The sequence below is a fragment of the Dasypus novemcinctus genome, chromosome 7 (assembly GCF_030445035.2).
Source record: "Dasypus novemcinctus isolate mDasNov1 chromosome 7, mDasNov1.1.hap2, whole genome shotgun sequence".
Classification (NCBI taxonomy): Eukaryota; Metazoa; Chordata; class Mammalia; order Cingulata; family Dasypodidae; genus Dasypus; species Dasypus novemcinctus.
The window spans coordinates 14,813,227-14,840,233 of NC_080679.1; the positions used below are offsets into that span (position 1 = coordinate 14,813,227).

At 36.7% G+C, this 27,007-nt stretch overlaps 1 protein-coding gene and 1 long non-coding RNA gene across 2 annotated transcripts in view; one reads left to right on the top strand and one right to left on the bottom strand.

Annotated features, from left to right (window-relative positions):
- LOC139439275 (uncharacterized) overlaps window positions 1-27,007 on the bottom strand; it is a 163,808-nt gene that overhangs the window by 11,697 nt on the left and 125,104 nt on the right. The window contains exon 2 of the long non-coding RNA XR_011649154.1: window positions 26,096-26,207. This is a non-coding gene — a long non-coding RNA (uncharacterized lncRNA). The remainder of the gene's footprint in view (window positions 1-26,095; window positions 26,208-27,007) is intronic.
- On the top strand, window positions 764-23,011 carry LOC101418416 (N-acetyltransferase ESCO2-like). Its single transcript, XM_012524066.3, has 2 exons — window positions 764-869; window positions 21,925-23,011. The coding sequence occupies exons 1-2, from the start codon at window positions 764-766 to the stop codon at window positions 22,878-22,880; spliced, it is 1,062 nt and encodes a 353-aa protein (XP_012379520.2). The 3' UTR covers window positions 22,881-23,011.

Consider the following 27,007-nt stretch of genomic DNA (forward strand, 5'->3'; position numbering starts at 1 on the left):
CTCTTTAAAACATTTTAATACCATTTTAATGACTTTTAGAAAATATTAGTTGAGTCAGAAAGGACCTGATTCAGTCCAAGGTGTTCCACCAGAATAAATCTAGAAGTCTTAGTGCTACCTCTTTTGTCATTTATAGAGAGAAAAAGCATTTATACTTATTTAAAAGAGAAGCAGAAATAATAGTAAAAACAGAGCACGTAGTCCTCATATTACAAAATTACAAAAGCAAGTTCGTCAAAATATATATGAGTCACTATTTGAAACTTGAATCAGTGTTTCTCATAGAAGGAATGTGAAATTGTTTAAGGTTCACAGAAGGAATTGTGTTCTACTATTACCATTACATATTTTATTTTTTAGCATTTGGGAAAATGTATCCTAGGACTCTTAGTCAAGATTCTTACACGCAAGTCACAAAAACTGGCTAGCTGGCTTGCTATGAAATAGGAATGTGTTAAATGGACATAGCTTAGGAATGCAGTTTGTTGTGGGTGGACCCAGATCAGGAACCAACTGTTAACTGTCAGCACCACACTTGTCTCCTTGACCCAGCTTACAGGCTTTTGCTGTTTCAACATATGTGGCAGTCAGTATGTGACCACCCAATACCTCCTAAGGATCATCTAGTCCCTTTGAAGAATCCACATCAGACTCCCCAGACTGTATCTTAGTTCTAATTCCAAATGCCATTTAACTGGTATACTTTGGGCCATGTGTCCATCCAAAAGTTCAGTTGGTTGCAGGATTCCAACCTGTGAGAAAGATGCAATTCTCAGATAAAGAAGTCTTATGCAGTGCAAAAACCCTGAGAAAGGTTTTCCAAAATGAGTTTGAACTCACATCAACTGCAGATGATAGCATGGTCCAAGGTGAGTGCAATGGTATAGCAGGCAATTTCGTTGATGACATGTGGGGACAAAGTCAGCCTGGCTCCCAATAAGAGTGAGTAGTTAAGTGGATATACTCATCCATTCTTCCTATTTATGGAGGAACACTGATGTGAGGTGTTATTGATGGGGGACACATGGTTGGAAGGGCGTTCTCCAGTGCATGTATATAGGGTATATAAAAATGTTCAGATATTCGTGGGGGTATTGTCATAGTAGGCAGAGTTACAAATGATAACTGAGGGAGTGCTGAATTTCTAGCCAGGGGAGCTCTGTCACATTCCCCAATGGAACAGCAACAATTCCACAAGTGCCAGGGCAAAGACCACTGAAGAAGGATGGTCCAATGATGAGCCCTTGGTACTGATGATTATGCTTATGACCCGTGTGCCTGAAATTTCAACTATGCCAAGAGTTGCAGGGTGCCTAAGAGTTACCTCCTGAGCTCCTCCATGTTGCTCAAATGTGGCCACTCTCTAAGCCAAATTCAGCATGTAAATGCATTATCTTCCCCCCAGCATGGGTCATGACTCCCAGGGATGAGCCTTCCTGGCACTGAGGGATTACTACCAAGCACCAGCTGGTGGTGCAACTATAAAAAGATCTTGAATAAAAGGGGGAAATGATAATGACAAATGAGTTTATATGACTAAGAGACTTCAAAATGAGTCAGGAGGTCTTCAGAAGGGTCACGCTTACGCACGGCTCAGCAGGATCCCAGAGACAGTCAAAGTAGATACAACCCCAGGTACTAGTGCTCCTGAGGGCTATGGAGACATACAGGTTCTCTGGTCATGGCAGATGGCTCTGGAGTTCAGTGCCTTGTCAGTGAGCTCCCCTTTGGAATTTGTGCTCTTGAGTGTGATGGAGTTAGACTCAGATATGACCTTTCTACACATGCCTCTTCTGTCACTTTTACTGAACCTGTGGTTGGTACTGGGGTTGGTGTATATTCAGGAGACTTGAATCTCTGGACTGGCCATGTGCCACCTGGGCCCTGAGCCTCAGCAGAGTTGCAGCTCCTACTCTTTAGTTCATTGGACTTACCCATGTCAGCTAAAAGGGAGGTGAATATGGTCAACCACCACACCAGGAAACCAAAAGTGCCTACAACTGCAAGCAGGAGAATCACATCCATCAACCATGTGGGATCTAAGCCCCCTTTCGATTTAGAGGTAGAGTGGACATCACCATCCCAGGGTCTACAGGATGGAGAAATAAAATATGGATTAGAGTGGACTTACTGGTATTCTGCTATAGAACTATTGTGACTAGTAATGGAAGAAACTGTAGCATTGATCTGGAGAAAGTGGCCACAGTAGTTGCTGAGGGCAAGGAGAGGGAAGAAGAAATGTCATGTGGGTGCATTTTTGGGACTTGGAGTTGTCCTAAATGATATTGCAGGGACAGATGCTCCTGCCATATCCTGCCATAATCTACTGAATGTACTGGGGGAGAGTGTAAACTACAATGTAAACTATTATCCTTGTGGTGCAACAGTGCTCCAAAATGCATTCACCAAATGCAATGAATATGTAACAATGATGAAAGAGGTTGTTGATGTGAGAGGATTGGGGTGAGGGGGTATATGGCAAACTCAAAATTTTTAATGTAACATTTTTTGTGATCTATTTTTTTAACAAAAAAGACAATAAAAATGCACTAAAAAAATAAAAGTTACTACACACACAAATGAAAACAGAACTGCACATCACAAAGAGTGAATCCTAGTGTAAACAGTGAGCTAAAGTAATTAACATAAGTAAAATAATATTATTTCATGAATTCTAACAAAGCTACCACACTAATGCAAAATGTTAGCAATAGAGAAGACTGTGTATGAGAGAGGGGGTATATGGGAACACTGTACTTCCACATGATGTTTCTGTAAATCTGCAACTGCCCTAATAAAAAATTGTTAATAATGAAAAAAAAAAAAAAAAAAGAACACACTTTCCCACATGTCTGGTCTTACAGGTCATTCTAAGTGTGTTGAACTGGAGAATAAGGGCCAGGTAAACCATAGTCAAGAAGAACTAGAAATGGTCTGATGTCTCTTCTCTTGTTTGTATTTTATGGAGACATGCTCTTTTGTAGCTGGGGTAGCTAGGCCTTCCACAAAAATCCTTTATGTTTTCCAACTTTATTCAAATGCATCAATCCATTTGATCTCCAAGTAGTCTCTAATAGAAGAATTTTTCTTGCTTTAAAAAGTAGAAAATGGAGAGTTGGCATTAGTGCTAAGGTTGAAAAATCATGATCAGAGACATCTGCAACTTTGTGCAACTTCTGGGAAATCTCATGTAACTTCTGGGAAATCTCATGTATTCTGAACTAGTTCTCCCTTGCTGAAATGTGGAATTTATTTTTTGAAACACCGAAGGTATATTAGGTTTATTAGAATAAGATAGTGACTGCAATCTTCACATAAGACATTTATAAAATAGAGTGGGAAAGCATCCAAGTACAAGATGGTACAAATGGTAGCATCTGATGGTAAGCCATCAGCTGTCGGTGTCCTCCTGCTGTCTCTTCCAACTATCATTGCCTGACTCTTGAAATTTTTGTGCTCAGTCCCTTAGGTGTTCACTCATATTGCCTCACCAAAGCCAGCTCTTTGTAGAATTATTTCATACGGGAACCCATTTTTAATCATCCTGGAATGCACATGGTTTTTTAAGCCATTCTGACCCATTCCAACCTATTTCACATACCAGTCCATAAATGCAAGTCTCAAATACATGTGTAAGGCAATCAATCCAGAACCTTTTGGATTTAATGATTGTGTATATTCTCCTCTAATTAAGTTTCGTGATTCCTTTTTTTTTTTTTTTGTAGTTTACTTCTTTGTCTCTTGTGCTTCAGGTAGGAACTTTTCCTTTGGCCACTATAGATTTATACTGTAAGTAAAACTGCTATGAATATTTTTGCTCATGTGTTTTGATGGACAACTGCATTCATTTTTTCATACATATTTTCTTAGGTATGAAATCACTGAGTCATGGATTAGGCTTATGTTTGGCTTTAGTAGATGGGGCCAAACGGATTTTTCTTTTTCTTTCTTTTTTTAAATTAATTTATACTCCTATATTAGCCAAAGGGATACTGATGCAAAATGCCAGAAATCTGTTGGCTTTTATAAAGAGTATTTATTTGGGGAAAACATTTACAGTCACAAGGCCCTGAAAAGTCCAACTCAAGGTACCATATGAGGTACTTTCTCACCCAATGTCTTTTGACATGTGTTGAACAAGATGGTGGGCAATGTCTGCGAGGGTTCAGCCTTCCTTTTTTCCTTGTAAGACTCCGTGGACCCAGCTTCTCCCTATCTCAGCTGAAGGCTGGCATAAGGCTCGTGTCTCTCCACGGGGCTCCTTTCTTTCCAGGCTCAGCTGCTCTGGTCTCTTCACAAGGTTGGCTGTAGACTATCAGGCTCATTGCTCTTCCTGGGGCCTCTGCCCTGTCTAATGCAGCCTTCTCTCTCTCTCCTCATGTATCTGTCTCTGTGTTTACTTCCATGTGAGAGTGTGCTTTATCAGCCCAAGGGGCTGAGGTTCGATGCTGAGTCATACTCTAATGACATGGTTGGATCAGATCCCTAACCGTAACAGGATTTAATCAGACATCTCAGCTGAATCTAATACAATCAAAGGGTTATCACGCCAGAGGCACTGACCAGTTTACAAACATAACCTATATTTCTTTTTCTGAATTTGTAAATAATAGCAAACTGCTACAACCATTGTCTGTTAATATGTAAGATTTCCATTTGTTCTACCTCCTCACCAAACTTGGTAGTGTTGTTTTGTTTTTTCATTTTTGGGCATTCTCATGGGTTTGGAGATTAACTTCATTATGACTTTAATTTGCATTCCCTAGTAACTAATAATGTTGAACACCTTTGCCTTCAGGTCAGTGGGAAATCCTCATTTGTGAAGTACCTATTCAAATGTTTTGCCCATGAATATTAATTGGGTTGACTGTCTTTTCTCACTCACATGTAGTAACCATTTATATACTATGGATATGAATCCTTTTTCAAATATATGTATAACAATATCATTCGGTAGAAAGTAACTTGCATTTTCACTTTCTCAGCAGTGTTTTTTACTGTTATTGAATTAATGAAGTCTAACCTAGCAAATTTTTCTTTTATGGTTAGTGCTTTCTGTATCCTGTCTACAATTTGCTTGCTGCACCAAGAGCAGGGAAGTTTGATTGTTTCGTTTTTCGCAATTGGGTCTACAATCCATCTAAAAATAATGTTTGCCTACAAAAAGAGGTAGGGGTCGAGACTGAGATTCATTTGATCCAGAATCATCAGGAAAGTGGAGTAGAGAGAGCCACAGGTGGGGGGCCAGGCTGATGGGAGGCCCAGGATAAAAAACTGCTTGATAAAGGAGTTCTCTGTTGTTCAGGAATGGTTGCACTAGTACACTTGCCATGGCCAGCTATCAGCAGGGACCATGTAAAAAGAGCATGGCTTTGGCATAAACACTGCAGTACAATGAAAGTGTGGCAGCTGGAGACTCAGCTCACCACATCTCCCACAGCAAATTTTCCCTTGCAAGATCTGAGTGTTGCGCTTCCTTGGCTGCTGCTACATTGCTGAAAAGTCAATACTTTATAGTTTTTAAACTGTTAGTTTACAGTTTTTTAAACTTTTACATGTTCCTCTCTGATAACTCCAATATCTGAATCACCTGTAGGTTTGTTTCCAGCGTCTACTATTTCCCTGAGTTCTGATGGTGTTATTTTTTAATCAAGACATTTTTTCTTTAATAATGGATTTTGAGTATAAAAATATCTTGTGCGCCTGATGAAGGGTAAATGCATCCACTAGATGTTGAAGAATAGTTTGTAGTTGTAATTAGGCCTGGTCTATTTCAGTGGTCCTCGTACTCCTAGCTCATAGCCCTAACCCCTAAGTCCAGGTTCTTACTCCTTGGGTCTAGGCCCCACTTCATGTAAAGAACTTCCTGGTTCACACAGGAGTTTTTAAAGGTAATTCGAACTTGGCAAATCTTTAACTACAGTCATAGTCTCCCCAGAGCAGGTGAATGCTGGAATTTCTGAGGAACTTTTTAACTTCCTGGCTGTTTTGTTCTTCTTTATAGTCTGAACTCTCACCTTATGACTTAAGAGCTGCCAATAATTTGAGTAAAATCTGTACATAGATTTCAGAGTTATCTTCTCTTAGGAATCTTGCCCTTCAATTCCAAGTCACTTTGGCAGCCTGAACTCTACCTCACAATATTTTCGCAATTTATACAAATATATATTAATGGCATTATAGTGAATTTATTTTTTGCAGGTTGTCTTCTTTTTCCTTCAACAGTAAGTATGTGAGATTCATCTATGTGAGATACATGTAACTCCATTTCATTCATTATATTTCTCAATACTATTCCATTATAGGAAGATACCACACTTGATTTATTCATTCTCATATTGATGGATGTTTAGGTTATTTCACTTTTTATTGTTGCTGACAATACAATTGTGAACTTTCATGTACATGTGTCCTTAGAGTACTCTACTAGAGTTACTGTAGGGTACATACCTGGGAGTCTCATCGTATAAGTATCTTCATGTTTACTGTGTCATGACAGATTATTTTACAAAGTCACCATATTGGAGAACATACTCAACTGACAATGTGTAACAAAGAATTTCCTTTAGCCCATAGTTTTCAAACATTTGATAAAGTTATATGTTTTACTTATTTCCAATTAGATGAATGTAAAATGGAATCCCATTGTGGTTTTAATTTTAATTTCCTGATTAGGAAAGCATTTGAAAATCTTTCTGTATCATTTTTAACTATTAGGTTTACTCTCTTTGAATTGCCTAATTACATTTGTGCATTTTCTATTGGGTGGTTTCCTTTTGATTATTGATTAGAAAATGTATCTTTATTTTTTTCTATTATATTGAAGTTGAATATATGTTCTTAACTTTAAATGAATGCAGTTTGGAAGGTTTTAAAGGCTTTAAAAGATTTGATATTCATTTATAAAATCAAACACTTTCTTCTTACACAAGGCACTAGATGAAGCAATTATTTTCCCAAGGACACTCACACATTCAATGACAGAGCTAGGTTTAGAACTTGTATCTTCTAACACCTCACCCAGGGCTTTTCTAGTTTTATGGAACAAATAGTTATCAAGAGCCTCTGTAGACCAAATATAATCCTATGCCGAAAATGTTGACATGAATGCTATAGCCCAACCCTCATCATCTGAAACTTTCCACCCCCACTGAACTTCTTAATGTGGCAGACAATGCCAGTTACTTGACATTCTAAAATATACAGTGCCCTTCCATATCCTTTGGTTTCTGCATGTGTTTCATCTTTCAGGCAATACTTCTTCATTTCTTTGCCATAGTTTTTTTTTTTTTACTCGTCCTCCAAAATTCAACATAATTATATCTTCATATGTAATTTCCCCCTTAACTACCTTAGGCACTGTTAGACATTTCCTCCAAGTGACTGATATTATCATCTTTATCTTATTTATTTTTAGGTCTACATTCCTGCAAAAACTGTGATCCTTGAGGAGAGGGCCAAACGGGTTGTATTCCCAGGGGCTATAAACATTAACAGTAACAACTGTTTGTTGGATGAGTGCATGATTGGTGGAATTAAAAAAAAGCTGGGGAGTCATATCCTATTCAAGCAACCATGTATTCCAATATGATAAATACAGTAAGTGCTTTAATTACAATGCATGCTACACTGGGCAGGCATAAATATATAACAGAACTATCAATTCTAGTTTTGGAGCCTTTTAAACCCTTTCCCACCCTCTTGACCTGTTACCTTTTAATATGTTTAAGACACATTTCTAATGACTATGATCTATGACCATTTGACTTATTGTCACAAATAGCATTTGGGCAACTGTTAGGTCTGAAAGGCAAGTAATTACTTAAAACTTGTTTCCAATTTTAAGACTTAGCTTAATTTGATAGGTGATCCTTTTGAGGATGTTAAAGACTCCCTCTGGACCCCAAAACAGACATTTTCTCTCCACATGCAAAATACATTCAAAATATATCACAGCATCCCAAAAGCCTTAAGTCACTTCAGTAACAATGCTAAGTTCAAAATTTCACCAAAATTGGGTATGTGGGTGGTCTGTCCTGGAGCACAACTTCCCTCCATCTGTGGACCTGTGAAACCTAAAAAATGAGTTACCTGCTTCCAGTATACAAGGGAGGGATAGGTATAGGGCAAATATTCGCATTCCAGAAGGGAGAAATTGGAAGGGAAACAGGGGTCATGGGTCCCCATCAATTGTAAAACCCAGTAGGGTAAACTCAATTAGATTTTAAGGTCCAAGAGTCACCTATGTATCAATGTTTTGTCCTCTGGCCCTGACTGAGCAACAGCCCCACTCCTTCCAAATGCTTGTGCAGCAGTCGTGCTCTTCCTGACCACAGGGGCGAAGGCTCCACCCTCTCCAAGCCTCAGAATGGCGGCCAGTCTCTCCACAAATGCTGCGATATAGGCCTTGCCCTCTCTAAGCATTGGGTTAGCAGCACTTGCCCTGAACAGAGAAGTGGAAGGCCTCTACCACCCAGCACCAAGGCAAATGGCCTCCCTTTAAACATACTTGGTGGGCACACTCTCTTGGCTGGAGATCTTTTTGGTCGAGACTTCAGCTTCCAGATTTCTGTCCTGAAGTCACTCATCCTTCAGTTTGACCCTGCGTTATTCCTTTCAGTCCAGGCTGGCAGTGTCTATCTATGCATACAGTGTTCACACACACACAAAAACTTGTTGGCTTTGGGTCTAGTTCACAAGGATGAAAACCACCAGACAGAAGGGATTTCAACAGATCCTTCCTGCATAACAGCATTTCCAGTCCTGACTTTCACTGAAATGGTTGACAAGATCCACGTTCAAGTCAAGTAATCCTACACATCGAATGCTATTCTTTTCTTTTTTTTTTTTTAAAGATTTATTTTATCTTTGACAGAAGTACCTTCAGAATTCATATTCCTACCAACAATTTATTCAAAACAATCTACACTTTTTCTATCAAGCACCTCACAATTTTTCTTGTCTCTGCCCATCACTCAGTCACAAAGTTGTTTCCACAGTTCTGGCATTTGCAATAGCAGCACCCCACTCTCCTGGTGCCAAAATCTGTTTTAATTTCATTGGCTGCTCAAGCAAATACCATCAATGCATGAGCTTAAATAATGGGAATTTATCTATTGGTTCACCATTTTGAGGCTAGGAAAAGTCCACATCAAGATGTCATCAAAGCAATGCATTCTTATTGAAGATTGTGACATTCTGGGGCTGGTTCCTGGCATTCCTTGGTCCTTGGCTGAAATTTCTGTCACGTGGCAATGCACATGACAACCTCTCCCGGCCTCTCCCTTCTCTTTCAGGTTCTGTTACTTTCAGCTTCTAGCTGCTTCCTCTGTGGCTTTCTCTCATCTGAATTTCTTTCTGCGTATAAAGGACTCCAGTAATAGGATTAATACCCATTCTGATTGAATTGGGCCAAACCTTAACTGAAGTAACCTCATCAAAATGTCCTACTTACAATGTACTTATGCACAGGAATGGACTAAGTTTAAGATGTATTTTACTGGGGTACATAGTCCAAACCTCTAAAATAACCCTCTACCAGCTGAATCCATTTTCTACTGAAATTGCTTTGGCCAGATGTCTGAAATGGTAACCAAAAAGTGAAATTCATCACCTGCTTTTTATAGCTGTGCTAGGTGAGAAAGTGCCAAATAGAGCCTCAAAAAGATTGTGACACTCTTGATATATATAAATCTTTTTAGATTGCTTTCATGCTTGAGAGTCATCAGGAATATCTTGCTATAACTTATTGTGAAATTGGGAGTCAGTCAATAACTTCAAAGCCAAAATCACTTCAATTCATTTATTGCTTTTATTATATCTAGTATAATGTTGCTAAACATGTAAAGTAGTTTAGAAATTATACGTATTTCCACCAGAATATATTAACTAGAAATAATATTTCCTCACTGTCTTCCTGGTTAAAATGTAGACATTGCATAAACAACTCACTAAAATAAAAAAACAAAACAGTCTCAAATACATTGTTCTTCTAATTGTAAGTCAGAACACCTTTGGGTATGTGTACAATTAGCTGCAGGGTATATGCTTGTAAGCTGCCCCCACCTAACTTGCCTGTGTGACTCAGCAGATTAATGCCAGCCAGCAGGTCAATGCCTCAGTTTCTCTTACCAGACTTACTAGGTTTTCTGTCCCCTTCCTCCTTAGTTCCCTATTCTATCCTGCCTCATAGGGGGTGATTGCACAACACTTGGCAGAAGAAATTAATAGAACTGTGAAAGAATAAAATTAAAAACACTTCAGAGGGAGCACAAGCCTGCTGACATCTTGATTTTAGACTTCTGGCCACCAAAATTATGAGAGAGTAAATTTCTATTTTTCTTAAGCTACCAAGGTTTATGGTAATATGTTATAGCAGTCTTAGGAAGCTAACACATTCATCTGCAAGGCAGAGATAATAATTCCAGACACATGGGATGGGTGTTGTGAGGGTTAAATGAGAAATATATAAATATGCACTCACCAACACATACACGTATACACACAATATCACTAAGCTCAATAAATGGAGCTTAAAAGAAGATCTTAATTTATCCCCATAAAGCTGAGTTAGCTATCAGCATTTCTTAACTCTGCAACCCTTAAGTCCTCATGTACATAACTCACTTTGCATTCATTTTGATTTTACTTTAATAGATAGCCTTTGATCTTTTTCCTGGATATTCTGCTTGTCTATCCCCAAATTCTAAACTAAGGATATAATATATATTATTCTTATTGTAAGGAATTTCTTGTCTGAAAGAGGAGACAATAATATAAGATGGTGGACCTTGTATTCTTAGAATGAATCAAGTTGGTGGGAGAGCAGAGGAGATGATTATTAATTCTGCCAGAGTTTCCCAAAGGAGATGCTGCTGAGCTGGATCTGCCGACTGGCCACTATGACCCACCTTTCCTCTCAAACATTTTTTTTTTTTGAGGTACCAGAGCTAGGGATTAAACCCAGAACCTCATACGTGGGAAGCTGGTGCTCACCCACTAAGCTAGATCGGCTAACCTGAGTTGATTTTGTCATTTGCTTTTCTGCTGTTTTTTTTTTTTTTTTTAAGATTTATTTTATTTATTTCCCTGCCCCCTCCTCCCCAGTTGTCTGTTCTCTGTGTCCATTTGCTGTGTGTTCTTGTTTTTGTCTGCTTCTGTTGTTGTCAGTGGCACGGGAATCTGTGTTTCTTTTGGTTGCGTCATCTTGCTGTGTCAGCTCTCCATGTGGGCGGCGCCATTCCTGGGCAGGCTGCACTTTCTTTCGCGCTGGGCGGCTCTCCATATGGGGCGCACTCCTTGGCGTGGGGATCTCTTACGCGGGGACACCCCTGTGTGGTGCGGCACTCCTGCGCGCATCAGCACTGCGCATGGGCCAGCTCCACACAGGTCAAGGAGGCCCGGGGTTTGAACCACGGACCTCCCATGTGGTAGGCGGATGCTCTATCCTTGGGCCAAGTCCGCTTCCCTATTTTTGTTCTTAGGAGGCATTGGGGATCAAACCAGGGACCTTGTACATGAGAAGCAGGCTCTCAACCGCTTGAGCTACATCTGCTCCCCTTAATCATTTTTGCTAAGGGTACTACAAAGGAAATGGAAACCACTAAATTGACTGAACTTTCCTAAACCTCTAATCTTTGCAAATAAACTGTCTACCATGCTTTGTTCAGTTTTCCACCCTCCACTTTGTCCCCTCACTTTCCTCAGTCCTTACTTCTTTTTTCTATGCCCCAGCACTTCTCCAGTTTTCTTCTTAACTCTTTCATTGAAAAAAAAAATTAATTCTCCCTCCTCCTTCTGCAACATCCCATACACTATGACTTTAGTGTTCTCTTTTGATCTCTATTTTCCCTCCATCCCTCACATCTGTGCTTAAAATAGTCCCGGCCATTTTGGTTTGTTTACATCCTTCCAGCCACTGAAATCTCTTGGCAGAAAGGAGGTTGATGGGAGGACAGCGTGACACTTTCTCTAGACCCAGTCTCTTACTCACAGATCCAGATGCCTCCTGAACATCCATTTGCATGTTCCATTGCAATCTTCAATTTCACGTGCTTAAAACAAAGCTCATTATCTTAACCTTCAACTGCTTCTTCCCTTTCTCTATTTCACTAATGCCACAGTTAATTGACCTTTCGATTAACCTGGTTGAATACCTTAGTTCCATCTGTAACTTTTCTTTGCCCTTTCCATTAGTCATGAAAATTTGTACATCTATCTCCATGTGGCCTTTCCCTAAATGACCAAATCTACTTTCCCCAGCTTCCTTTTCTACTGCTTCAAGATAAAAGGTAATATTTATCTCAAATCTTTGTTAGAGCACATACACATACTAGATTTATCTCTTTTCAAAAACTGAGGCTGGTGTTTCCATTATTCTCAATTATCAGAGGAGCTTCGAAATGTTCCCTCCCCAGTATCACACCTCTAGTAAGTGACATGGCCAGGAAGGGGCCCAGGTCATCTCAGACCACTCTTCCACTGCACTGTGACACCTTCTACCGTTTTTCTAAGCTGCAGCCATGCTCCTCAGGATCCTTTTACCAAGCTATCTTGAATCTCCTTTGGAAACGTTCCCAAGCTCAGTTATTATCTCCAGGGAAAATGTTCTCAACCCCTAAATCCCGGGTGAATTGACAGCTGCTCCATGTAGCCCTTTCCCACTGGAAGAACCACTTCCTGGTAAATATCTACAGCTCTATGTTTATCCCGCTTTCCAGGCACGTAGGATGCATCGAGTTGGAGTTATTTGAGCACATTATACGCTTCCTCTTGTAGCATTCAAGTTCAAATCTGGCTTCTTTTCATTTTCACTTACAAAGGAAATGTCTGTGGCCAAGTTTTGCATAATAATTTTTACAGAGTGACTCATTTCTTGATGGGGTTGGGTTTCTATTTACAAATATTTTTTTAAGTTTTTATTTAAAAAAATAGGAGGTGCATAAATATAAAACAATATAGTACCTACACTTCAATATACTGTCCAGTTTCCAAAACAAACATTGCCAATCATGGTTTATTCCATGCCCCCTACTGATCCACCTACTCTATAATTCCTGAATTTGATGTGTCTCATTCTCATTCATTCAGTTTTTACTTTTTCTACATATGAATGAATCTCTAAACATTCTTACAAATCCATTCCCTAGTAAAAGCAAATTTGCAAGAAAGCCGAAGAAATGAGTGATGCATTTCTTTAAGGCTCACTGAATTTCTTAGATCTGCAGATGGATTTCCCTCGAGATTTGCTGGACTAATACTCACTTGAAGCCTAAAGCAAATATTTATTTTTAGTCTGAAAAATATATGGTCAGCTTCTCAGTCCCCAAGAGGAAAAACAGGAAAATGTCTGTGGTACCAGCTGTTTCATTAAACCTGAGAAAGCATTTTTGTTGTTTCCATTCCTTGCTAATATATTTTTATATAGAAATTTGTATATTAATGTAAAATGCCTCCTCCCTTAGAAATCAAACATATCACATAGTAAAACATTTTTTTAAATGTTCTTTCTCTTTGTAATTTCAGGATATTTTTTGAAAGTATAAGGACATATTTTATGGAATTTAAGATACTATTTATAAAATTAATTAAGTATATGAAGAGAATTTTTGTTATATAGAGTATAATGTAAAGGGAGACTTTTTGAATTGTGATGTTTTATATATATAATTAGAGGGAAATAGTTTCCTTTAATATACATTAAATACTTATACCCATTTAAAATAATATTTTATAAAGAATAATAATAAGATGAATATTGATGAACTCACCATCCAATTTAAGAACTAAATTGTTATTAATAAAATTTATCAACCTGTGAGCTACTTACATTTGACATTTCTCTCCTTTCCATTTTTTTGTTTTTCATTACTTTATTTTTAGAGTTTAGTCACATTTTATTTTTATAGTTTACTCACATTATAATAGTTGGTAGTCATCTAAAACTTTCTTTTGTCACTAAATAGTAAGTTCTGATGCATGTAGCTCTAGTTCACCAAATTTCCTTAATCTATCATATTCCATTTTTAGAATAAAATACCTGATGCATTCCTTCTCCTGTCAATGTAGTTTGATGTTATTTCAATTTTTTGATGGTACAATCAACACTGCTGAGAAATTTTTGATGGTACAATCAACATATCTCTAGTTGCACATGTATTATACTGTCTCCTGAGAACATAATAGAGATTACTGGATTATAAGGTATCCAAATGTTTAAATTTACAAGATAATGTTTTGTTGTGTTCCAAAGTGATTGTACCATTTCATAGTCCTGACAGAAGTGTAAGAGAGTTCTGTTGATCCACACCTATATCAATGCTTAATATTATCAGACTTAATGATAATCAGTAAATTAGTGGGGTTTTGTGGTCTAAATTTAACATTTCTTGATTGCTAAAGAGATAAAACATACATAAACAAATAAATAAACTTTTAAAAAATATTTATTTTATTTATTTCTCTCCCCTTCCTTTCCCGCAGCTGTCCACTCTCCGAGTCCACCCACTGTGTGTTCTTTTTGTCCGCTTCTGTTTTTGTCAGCGGCACGGGAATCTGTGTCTCTCCCTGTTGGTCATCTTGCTGCGTCAGCTCTCCATGTGTGCAGCACCATTCCTGAGCAGGCTGCACTTTCTTTCATGCTGGGCAGCTCTCCCCTCGGGGCGCACTCCTTGCTCATGGGGCTCCCCCATGAGGGGGAACCCTGCAAAGCACGGCACTCCCCTCGCATCAGCACTGCACGTGGGCCAGCTCCACACTGGTCAAGGAGACCCAGGTCCGAACCATGGACTTCCCATGTGGTAGACGGATGCCCCATCCATTGGGCCAAGTCCGCTTCCCATAAATTTGTTTATTTACAGACAATTTATGTTCCCTTTCCTGAGAAATACATGTCGTTATCATTTACTCTTCTTTCTACAGGGTTGTTTTCTTTCCCTCATCCATTTCTAAGAATTCATTATGTATTTTTGATTCTATAACTTAGTTACTTTTAGATGTTGCAAATGTCTTCTCCCAATTTGTGGACAGTCTTTTTACCTTCTTTATGCTGTACTTTGATGAACAGCGGTCTTAATTTTAATATAATCGAATTTATTCAATTTTGCTTTTCTGTCCCCAAGTCAAAATATTCGCCTGCATTTTCTTCTAAAAGTTTTTAAGTTTTCCTTTCATTTCTAAGTGTTTATTACATCAGGAACTTATTTTGGCCTGTGGTGTAAGAATGTAATTTCATAATTTCCATAACCAATGCTCCCAGCAGAATTTATGGAATTGAATATTTTCCCCATTACTCTGTTGTGCCACATCAAGCACATATCAGCATGTATTTATGGGTTCTGTGGCTCCTCTCCTACTTTTCTGACCCCTCCTACTAGAACTACCAGTCAGATTTTGATTAGAGAACATGCTTCCTTAAATGAAGCTGATATCCTCTATATTTCTGTTCTTGGACTTCTGTTTACTTAGTTGAACTCTATGCTATTGCCAGTAGCCTGCTCTCTTTGACCTACAAAAATGGCAATTTCATATACTTAAATAAAATACCTACACCCATTTTAATGCCTTAACTCTAATAATCATTATTAAACTGCAAACATATAATTCTCCCCTAACATGGATCCTTGCCTTCAAATCGAAATTTTCATTTCTTTGCTATAGGCTATATTACACGTGAACTACCGGTACCTCAAACACAACACGTTCAGGCTTTCAGCCATTTTTTTCTTCCTCATCTCTCTTTCAGGCTTAGTCAAATACCATGTTTTCTTTTGAATTTTCTCAGACTGATGCTTTTTAACCTAAGCATTTTCACCCCTCCAACATTACATTTTGCCAAATCCTGTTCATTTTTTCTTTGTACAGTTTTCAATGTGGAAATTCCATCTATTCTTTATATTCCTTTTGAAATCATTTCAACAGCTTATAACTAATTCCAATTTTTGACCGCTCAACAATACAGAGACATAGAGGATTCAGGCAGATAGAGATCAAAATATCAATTGCTACAAGTTTAGCTTTTGATATGGTTAAGTTTTACAAGACTGACCCTACTAAAGATAAAAACCATGAACTTCGGAAAAAAATATTTTTAAAAACCCAGTTAAGTAAAGGCAGTAGAGACTGTACAAACGTAGGTAAATTCAGGAGAGGAGTCAACTCTTAAAAGAAGGAAACAGCATGGGTTGACTTTCCCATTTTTATGACCTTTAGCATGAAGGCAGATGTGGGTGAAATCAGTGACATGTGGGTGAAAAAAAATATTTAAAAGCTACAGTCTTTTTGGTTTGAAATACCAGATGAAAGAGTTAAGGGAAAAGACAGCTCCTGGTGGGTAAGGAAGGTATCTCAGTAAGGCCCAGAGAAAGGGTGTCAAATTTAGTTCATAAACTCCAGCAAAATCTGTGGGTAAACTCTGAATAATTATTACATGGAGAAGAGTCAAAGCAGCCCAGCTAAGGATAAAAGAATTTAACTGAGATTGAGGCTGTCTCTTAAGACTCATTGTTTATAATTTAATTCAACAAAGTGAGTTACCTGTTAAAACCAAATCAAACAAAAATAAGCTCTTTTGAGGATTATAGCATAATTCAATGCCCACATGGAATCCAAAATTTTCTGACATATTAAGAACCAGGAAAATGTGACATAATCCAAGAGAAAAAAAATCAAAAGCAATCAACAAGCATAACTCTAAAAGCACCCAGATGTTGGAATAGTATTCTAGGGTTTTACAGCAGCTGTTAATATTATGCTCAATATGCTAAAAGAAAATATCCTTACAATAAATAAAAAGATAGGAAAATCTCAGTAGAGAATTAAAAACTATAAAAAGAACCAAATGTAAATTCTAGAATTGAAAAATAACATATCGGTCATTAAAACGTCACAGGACAGGCTTATCAGCAGAATGTGGTCAAAGAAGAAAGAAAAGTGAAATCTGGAGTTGAATTAATAGAAATAATATGATCTAAAGGTGCCAGAACAAATTTTTTTTTTTAAAAGTTGGCAGAGTTTCACATATTTGACTACAAGGTCAAAAGAGTGTGGAATACATGTTCAAGGGCTAAAAGAACAAACCTGTTGATTCAAAATTCTACATGCAGCAAAAATATTTTTTCAATAATGAAGTTGAACTAAGAACATTTTAGATAAAAGAAAACTAAGTGAATTCATCCCCAGCAGACCTGCACTATAAGAAATACCCAAAGAAACTCTGCAGGCTGAAGGAAAATGATATCACAGGAGTAAATGGCTATCAGGAAGAGTGAAAAACATCTGAAATGGTAGCATGTGGATAAATATTAAAGATTACTTTTCCATTTAATTTCTTTAAAACACCTGACTGTTTAAAAGCAAAGATTAAAATAATGTCCGTTGGAGCTTATATTTTATGTATTTTAATACACATGACAGATATAGCATAAAGGATAAGACATTAATGGGCTTATACTACTGCAAAGTTTCTACATTTAGCATGAATTGGAACAGTATTAAGTCTAAGTAGACTGTAAAAAGCTAAAGAATGGCTGTTAAAAATAATGTAAATAAGTATAGCCAAAACAGCAAATAGATACATTAAATTGGAGTTCTAAAACTATCCAAATAAACCAAAAGGAAAACCAGTAAAAGAACAAAGGATCAAGAAACAGCAGCAGAACAATCAATAAAATGATAGCCCTATATCCAAGTACATTAATGTTCAAGCAATTATTATGGTCAAAGAATTCTAATTAAAAGATAGGATTGTCAGAGTTATATGCTTCCTACTTAAAATGCACTTTAAAGATAAACACAAGTTAAAAGTAAACAGATGGTGAGAGATGTAGCATGCAAACAGTCTAAAGAGACTGGAGTGTTTATAATAATATCAGATGAAAAAGACTTCAAAATAAAATGTATTTCCAGAGATAAAAAGGGACATTTCAAAAAAGGGACATTTCATAGTGATAAAAAGTTTAATTCTTCTCTAACATATAATAATCATAAATATGTATGGACCTGTATTAGTCAGCCAAAGCAGTGCTGATTCAAAATACCAGAAATTGGTTGATTTTCATAAAGGGTATTTATTTGGGTAGGAGCTTACAGATACAAGGCCATAAAGCACAAGTTACTTCCCTCACCAAAGTCTATTTTCACATGTTGGAGCAAGATGGCTGCCCACATCTGCAAAGGTTCAGGTTTCCTGGGTTCCTCCCTTCCAGGGTCTTGCTTCTCTCTGGGTTTGGGTTCCTCTCTTTCCAGGGTTTGTCTCTTCCTGGGCTCAGGTTCCTCTCTTCCTGGGACTTGCTTCTCTTTCCTCTGTGAACTTACTTCCTGGGGCTCCAGCTTAAGGCTTCAGCATCAAACTCCAACATCAAAATCCTTAGCTTTGTCCCTTTCCATGCCTTTTATCTGTGAGTCCCCATCCGCCAAGGGGTGGGACTCAATTCCCTAATGATGTGGCCCAATCAAAGTCCTAACCACAACTTAATCATGCCCAGATACAGACCAGATTACAAACATAATCCAATATCTATTTTTGGAACTCATAACTATGTTAAACTGCTACAGGACCTAAGAAGAGAATTTCCAAAGAACATGAAGCAAAAAGCAGAATTATAGGGAGGGAGAAACAAGCTCACAAAAGAGGTTCTAACTTTCTTCTCTCAGCAATTGATGGAACAAGGAGACAAAAAAAGTCAGAAAGTCATAGGTAATCTGGACAATGTTATCTGTATTAGTCAGCAAAAGGACTGCTGATGCAAAGTACCAGAGATCTGTTGGTTTTTATAAAGAGTATTTATCTGGGATAAAAGCTTACAGTTACAAGGCCCTAAAGAGTCCAACTCAAGATTACTTCCTTCCCAAACTCTGTTGCCATATTTTGCAGCAAGATGGTGGGCAATGTCTGCAGGGTTCAGCCTTCCTCTTCCCTCTTAAGGCTGCATGGATCCAGCTTCTTCAGTCTCAGCTGTGGGCTGGCATAGGGCTTGTCTCTCTTCCTGGGCATCAAAGCCTTCCCAGCTGAATCTAATACAATTAAAAGGCATCATGCCCAGAGGAACAGACCAGTTTACAAACATAATCAATATCTCTTTTTGGAATTCATAAATAATATAAAACTGCCACATTATCCATCACCTTACTCTTGATATTTTTAGAACACTACACCCAATAATTTCAATGTACACATTCTTTTTTAAGTGCGTGTGATATGTTCACCAAGATACACCATATGTTAAACCATAAAATATGTCTCATTAATTTAAACAATTGAAATCACACAAAGTATTTCTCTTACAAGACTTAATTAAACTAGAAATATATTGTAATAAGATGCATAGGAAAATCATAAATTTTTATGGTAAATAATACTCTTGGGTCACAGAAGAAATCACAAAGGAAATTAGAAAACGTTTCTGACTGATAACTAAGATACAATATTTTGACATTTGTGGGTGAAACTAAAGCAATGTTTGAAGTGAGTGTATACCTTTATATACTTTTATTTGAAAAGAAGAAAACTGAAAAATCAATGACCTTAAGAGACCCACAAAATAAGTATAAAGTAAGCCAAAAGACAATGTAAAGAGAAGGAAATTAATATTAACAATAATAATAATAAAACAAATCAGCGAAATGGAAACAAATAATATAGAAAGCATTCACAGTAAAAAGTTGTTTCTATAAAATACACCTAGAAAATTATTAACTCCTAGCTAGACTAACTAGGAAAAAAAGAGAAAGAACACAAATTACCAGTAACAAGAATGACAAAGGAACTATCACTATATATCTTAAAGATTTTTTTAAAGATTTATTTATTTTATTTATTTCTCCCCACCCCCCTGTTGTCTGTTTCTGTGTCCATTCACTGTGTGTTCTTTTGTATCTGCTTGTATTCTCATTAGGTGGCTCCAGGAACTGATCCTGGGACCTTCTGGAAGGGGGAGAGAAGCCATCATTCTCTTGCACCACCTCAGCTCCCTAATCTGCTGTGTCTTTTATTGTCTCCCCTCTGTGTCTCTTTTTGTCATGTCATTTTGTTGCTCCAGCTCTCCGAGGGGGCCAATACTCTTGTGCAGGGCAGTATTCTGCACAGGCCAGCACTCCACACAGACTAGCACTCCGCATGGGCCAGCTCGCCACATGGGCCATCTTGCCTTCACCAGGAGGCCCTGGGCATTGAACCCTGGACCTCCTATATGGTAGATAGGAGCCCAATTGCTTGAGCCACATTTATTTCCTACAGATATTTAAATAAGAATTAAAAATACAAACAACATTATGCCAATAATTTTGACTATTTAGAAAAAAACAAGTTCCTTGAAGAACAGCACTAATCAAAACAGACATAAGATAAAAAAGGAAATCTATATATCTCTACATCTATTTAATAAGTTGAATTCATTGTCATAAACCCTCACATAAATAAAACTCCTGGCTAAGATGGTTTTACTAGTGAATGCTAGCAAACATTTAAGAAAGAAAGTACACCAACCTTACACAAATTCATTCAGAAAATATAGGCAGAGGGAATATTTTCCAAATTATTTTATGAAATTAGTAGAATAATCAAACCAAAATCTATGAGACATTACAGATATCTAGTCAAATACTCCTCATAAACACAGATATAAATAAATATATAAATATGGCAATATTTCATGACCAAGTGAGTTTTCTCAGTAATGCAAAGTTGGTTTAGCATTCAAAAATCAATCATAGTAAACTACCATATGAGTGGACTAAAACAAACAAACATATGATCATATAAATAGGTACAGGAAAATCATTTGAAAAAATTCAAAATAAAACTGTTCATGATTAAATTAAAACCAAACAAGCAAACAAGGAATGTAATCTGAAAAGGACAGCTATTAAACATTTCCTACAGTTTGGAAAGAAAAGCTATGAAAAGTCTATGGCAAACATCATGCCAAATGCTCTAATATTGAATGTTTCCCCATAAATTCGAGTCTAAGGCAAAGATATCCACTCTCATGATTTCTATTTTGCATTTTAATCGAAATCTGGCTGGTGAAAAATAAGGCAACAAAAGGAAATAGAGGGGAGCAGATATGGCTCAAGCCATTGAGTGCCTACTTCCCACGTGAGAGGTCCCAGGTTTGTTTTCCTGTGCTTCCTAAAATAAAAAATAAAAAACAAACAAAAAAATCTCTAAAAAAGAAACTCAGGGGAGCTGACGTGGTTCAGCGGTTGAATGCCAGCTTCCCACATAACAGGTCCTGGGTTCACTCCCTGGCCCCAGTACCTTAAAAAAAAAAAAAAGGGAAATAGAAAGTATAAATATCAGAAAAGAAAAGAAGTAACATTTTCTATTTGTAGATGACTTGTTTAATTGTCAAATCTTAAGGCATCTACAAATTAACTTCAAAAGCAAATAAAGGAAGTTCACTTGTTTACATGATACAAGGTTAATGTATAAACTTAATTGTAAAAAATTATATATTAACAGAAAACATTTTGAAAATAAAATAAACAATCAGTAACATAAAAAGCATTCCATTTCTAAGGATAATTTTAACAGAAGATGTGCAATACTTCTACACTAAAAACTATAAAACAGTTCAGGAAGAAATGAATGAAGATCTAAGTAAATGCAGAAATCAACAATATTCATGGATTGAAAGGCTTCATGTTGTTAAAGTATCATTTCTTTCCAAATTGATTCTTTCCAATCCTAACCTGCCAGTGTTTATGGTAGAAATTGATAAGGAAATTCTAAAATATGTATGGATAGGCAAAAGAAATAAAATAACCAGTAGGAGGCCCTGGCTTGGCTGAGGAGAGGTCGTATAGTTCTGAGGCGCAGGTACTTCGGGGGAACAAGGCGCGGGGTTTGGAAAACTGAGGTATTCACCTTAGAAGATGGCAGCTTTTCCAAAGAAAAAGAAGCAACTATCTTTGAACTGTGACAAGATTCATCTGGTGGAGTAGTTTCTTCAAGAGAATGTAAACTTGATGAAAGTAAGCATTTTCCTTCAGAGGATTCTCTTAAGGAGAACAAGAAGGCAGTTTCTTCTGAATCCATTGTCTATCCCATATTCAGTGTGTCTTCAGTCAACACAAAAAGATCTCTAGCTGAAGAACTGTCTTCTCTGGGATCCATCATATCTACTAACATCTTGAAACAGACGAATACACAGAAAAATACTAATACCAAAGATACAAATAAAGAAATTAAAGACCAGTTCATCATTGATGCGGGTCAGAAATATTTTGGGGCTACTATGTGTAAGTCTTGTGGCATGATCTATACTGCTTCCAACCCTGAAGATGAACTACAGCATGTTCAGTATCACCAGAGATTTCTGGAGGGAATCAAATATTCAGGTTGGAAGAAAGAACGTGTAGTAGCAGAGTTTTGGGATGGGAAAATTGTGTTGGTCCTGCCACATGATCCAAATTATGCTATCAGAAAGGTAGAAGATGTCCAAGAACTTGTTGATAGTGAATTAGGATTCCAGCAAGTTGTTCCCAGATGTCCAAACAAGACCAAAACATTTCTTTTTACATCTGATGAAAAGAGAGTAGTTGGGTGTTTAATTGCAGAGCCCATCAAACAGGCCTTCCGTGTATTATCTGAACCAGCTGGCCCAGAAGCCCCAAGCTCTAAAGAATGTCATAGGGCTTGGCAGTGTTCAAATTTACCAGAGCCTGCAGTGTGCGGGATAAGTAGAATCTGGGTCTTCAGATTGAAGAGAAGAAAGCGCATTGCAAGACGACTAGTAGATACTCTCAGGAATTGCTTCATGTTTGGATGTTTTCTCAGCACTGATGAAATAGCATTTTCTGACTCAACACCAGATGGCAAATTATTTGCAACTAAGTACTGCAATACCCCTAATTTCCTTGTATATAATTTTAATAGTTAAAGCCAATTTCAATCATAAAACAGTCACTATGTGGATAAGTACAAACATCCCTTTATCACACAAGAAATATTTAAATAAAATAAAATTTGAAAATACCAAGATAGCCCCTTTCACCTACTACCACTCTCCCACCACCCCCCCACACACACCCAGTTTTGTTATTTAGGGATTGTAAAGTCAGGGCTAAATTTGTCTGATTATCTGGGGATTCAAAGAAAGGAACAATCTTTAGATGACATATACTGATTAGCACTCTGAATCCTTAATTATGAATCTTTGTGGCTGTAACTGTAGAAAATGTGCCTCATAAAAGAACATTGATAAAGCAAGATGGTTTTCCCCATAAATGTGACCATTTATTTTTTTATAAAGCACACTTTTAAGCCAGGACTATATCCTGCTCCATCAGAAGTAATCAGGTACCTTTAAACCCAGGCAAATAAGTTACTTGCCCAATTTTAAAGGTAATTCCTGAATTATTTATACTAAAGTTCTCACTTTATAGGCACTTTGCTGAAGCAACTCAATTGGAATGTATTTAGAAAGTGTTTTGAATGTCAAATTTGTAATAAGAGAAGGTGGGAAAGAATAAGTAAGATATTCTAAGCCTTTTATATAGAACAGAATTCTAGAGCTTAATGTTTTAATCTTATAAATCAATCAAATGCACACCTCTCATGAGATTTAATTAAAATTAAACTTAGTAAGTACACAATTGTCATTTCATTGATTTTTGTTCTATGAAAATGCTTATACTTATTATCATTAGTGAACTTGTTACTAGTAAAATGATGTCTTTAATATAATGGATGCCATGTTGTTTTAGATGTTTCCTTTGATTGCATTTAATTTTTTTGCTTGTTTAAAATCCACCCTACTTGTTCTGAGATATCTGGCAAAAGTCCTGACAAAATGTATAGTAACAGGACCAAGGTCAGTAAATATGTCTAGGCAGTGGACAGAGAACATGGTAACATGTAAATAAATGGCAATGTACACACATTTTCCTACTATAATTATTGGATACTTACTTTGAAAAGCAGAGAATTATTCAGATTGTTTTGATTCCAAAAAAATCACTTAACTGCTCCCTGGAAATATGACTCTAGGGAAGTAGTTTTAAGTTTTGTTTTTAAGGTTGTAACAATGTAGAATCTGTTCATCTGTAATCTTTATTTGTTTTTAGGTTAACTTGGGCCCAAAATTTAAAAGCTTACATCCAAAAAAAGTAGGGAATAATTAAAATGTTTACTTACGTAAACATTTGAATGGTGTTTTCTGCACTGCTGTTTTTTAAAGAAATTATTTTAAATATTTTATTTTAAAAATTTTATTAACATTATTTGCTTAATGTTTTTGTGATGACATGATTAAAGTTCTTTTCAATAAAAAAAAAAAAGAAATAAAATAACCAAAGCAATCTTGAAAAAGAATAAGTTTGGACATTTATGCTACTTGACTTTAATATTTTAAGCTACAGTAATCTAGAGAGTGTGACACTGGTGTAAGGATTGATAAACTGATGAATGAAACAGCATAGAGAGATCAGATATAGGCTTGCACATTTACAGTTATTTGAGTCTCATCAATGGTGCCAAAGGAATCCAGTGGGAAAAAAAAGGAAAGTCATTTTAACAAATGATACTAGAATAATTAGATATTCATGTGATGAAAAAAATGAACCTTGACCATCTACTTATAATATATAAAAGAAATTTGAGATTCATCACCAGCTTAAATGTAAAAACTAAAATTATAAAGCTTTTGGAGGAAAACTTAGAAGAATATCATTATGATTTGAGGGTAGACAAATATTTCTTAACAGATCTCACTAATCAATAATCATAAGATAAATGTTGATAACATAGATTTCATGAAATATTTCTTATTGAAGAGATCATTAAGAAAACAAATAGGCAAGCCATGGTTGGGAAAGAATATTCACAAAACATATCTGATAAAGTACTGGTACCCAGGATATATAATTATGATAAACCAACTATAACTAAATAACAAAAAACACATAGAAACCTATAAAAAAATATGAGTGAAAGATATTCACAAAATAAGATATACGAGAGGCCAATAAGCCATAAAATTTTTTTCAAAGCCACCAGTGCTCAGATATATTGAAATTAAAATCACAATTATATAATATTACATAGTTACCAGAAAGGCTAGAATTACAAAGATTGATAAGATCAATTGTTGTTGAGGACATGGAGAAATTGGAATTCACATATTTTTGGTGAGAATGTAAAATGCTATAACTACTTTGGATAAAGTTCTGGCAGTTTCTTATACAACTAAATATACATGTAGTCTGCAGTTCCAATCCTATGTAGTTACCCAAAAGGAATACAAACATATGTTCTCCAAAATACTTGTGCAAGATTATTCATAGCATATTTATTCATAGTAGCCCCGTATTGGAAACAGTCTAGATGTCCATCAATAGAGGAATGGGTAAACTGTGGTATATTCCTACCGCAGAATGCCCCCTCAACCAGAACAAAAGAATGAACAACTGAGAGAGATGAGTCTCAAAAACATTATGCGGAATGACAGAAAGTTTACACAAGAGAGTTCAAACTGTATGGTTCTATTTATATAAAGTTCAAGAATAGGCAAAACTAATCTATGGCAGATGGTGGAAAACATCCAGAACAGAAGTTGCTTCTGAGGGGTAGGGGGAAGAAGTGACTGGGAAGTGACATGAAATAACTTTCTGGGCTGATAGTAAGGTTCAGCAACTTGACAGGGATTTTGATTACCTTGGTATATGCATTTGCCAGTACATAGCATATAAATACTTAAAGCATTTCACGGAATGTTTGTTTTACAGCAAAATGGAAATAAGATGTAATGATGTGCATGCTGAAGGTCTTAGAGGAAGGTTTAGTGTCGTCCTCACTAGCCAGTGACATACCTCAAAAAATAAGATGAATCAATGGATGATAGAGAGATGGGTAAATGGATAGTTACGTGTTAAAACCTAGATAGTAAAATGTTAATAGCATATTGGTATTTGCTAGAAAAATCTTTCATCTTTGCTTTGTATTGGAAATTTTTAATGATAAAATGTTGAAAATGCAAACAAAATTGAAAATGGAGAGATATCTAAAATAAATTTGAAAATTAAAAATTATAGTAAGTCAGCTGATACAGATGTTGAAGAACTTGACTTCATTGTGTTAGCCAGGTGGAATTGTTACCTGCAAGTCTCAGTTTTAGACATCACCACAACCTCTCAAACTTCTCAGGACAATCAGGGGCTTCTTCTTGAGGTGGAGTTTACTAGATGGCTGGAAACCAATCAGGTACATCCTAAAAGAAAGAGGAGGTGGGGGCTCAGCTGCACATTCCCTGTTTTTAATCTAAATTCAGATACTCCATCCCTGGAGACAGGAAGTGAGGAGATGAAGAGAGACCAAAAGAGCACCCTAATTAATCTTCCTTCACATTAAAGGAAATAACAGGAGCGAGGAATAGGGTCCAACAAAAATACTGAATACTTCAGGTTGATGAAGGAGAGCTACTTTATTAAGAAAACCAAAAACATCATTGATGATTTCCCTCATTTGGAGACTAATGGATTCTACATAGAAAGAGTGGACAAGGTTATCCCGACACAGAGCAAGACTGAGCAATATCTTCACTACTATGACGACGCTTTTTCCCTTTTCTTTGAGCATCAGTTTATGCACACATACACTCACACACACCATTCAGCATGCGACATCAGGCTTACAGGCCCTTCTAGCAGCCGGGAAAAGGTTTTGTGGAACTCAGGTTAAGAACTTATGCCTTAAATGATGAATGACTCCCAGTTTCGTTCCTGAGTGGCTTGTGACCACCCTAGTTAAAGCACTAACTTTGAATAGATAGTAAGAAATCTTCATTAAAACTCAAATATGCAATAAAGAAAATGGGATATAAATTCCCAGGCATGACAGGGCAAGTATTGTATGATTTCACTTAGATGAAATACCTAGAATAAGTAGTTATTCAAAGAGGCAGAAAGTGGATTACAGGTTACCTGGGGCTGGGAGTGGGAGAAATAGGGAGTTAGTGCTTAATGGGTGCAGAGTTTTAGTTTGGGATGACCAAAAGTTTGGTAATGGGTG

Coding starts and splice junctions, on each gene's coding strand:
- LOC101418416 (XM_012524066.3), top strand. CDS start 764: ATGCAATTCTCAGATAAAGAAGTCTTATGCAGTGCAAAAACCCTGAGA. Junction 870..21,924: donor AGATGATAGCATGGTCCAAG/GTGAGTGCAATG, acceptor AACTGTGACAAG/ATTCATCTGGTGGAGTAGTT.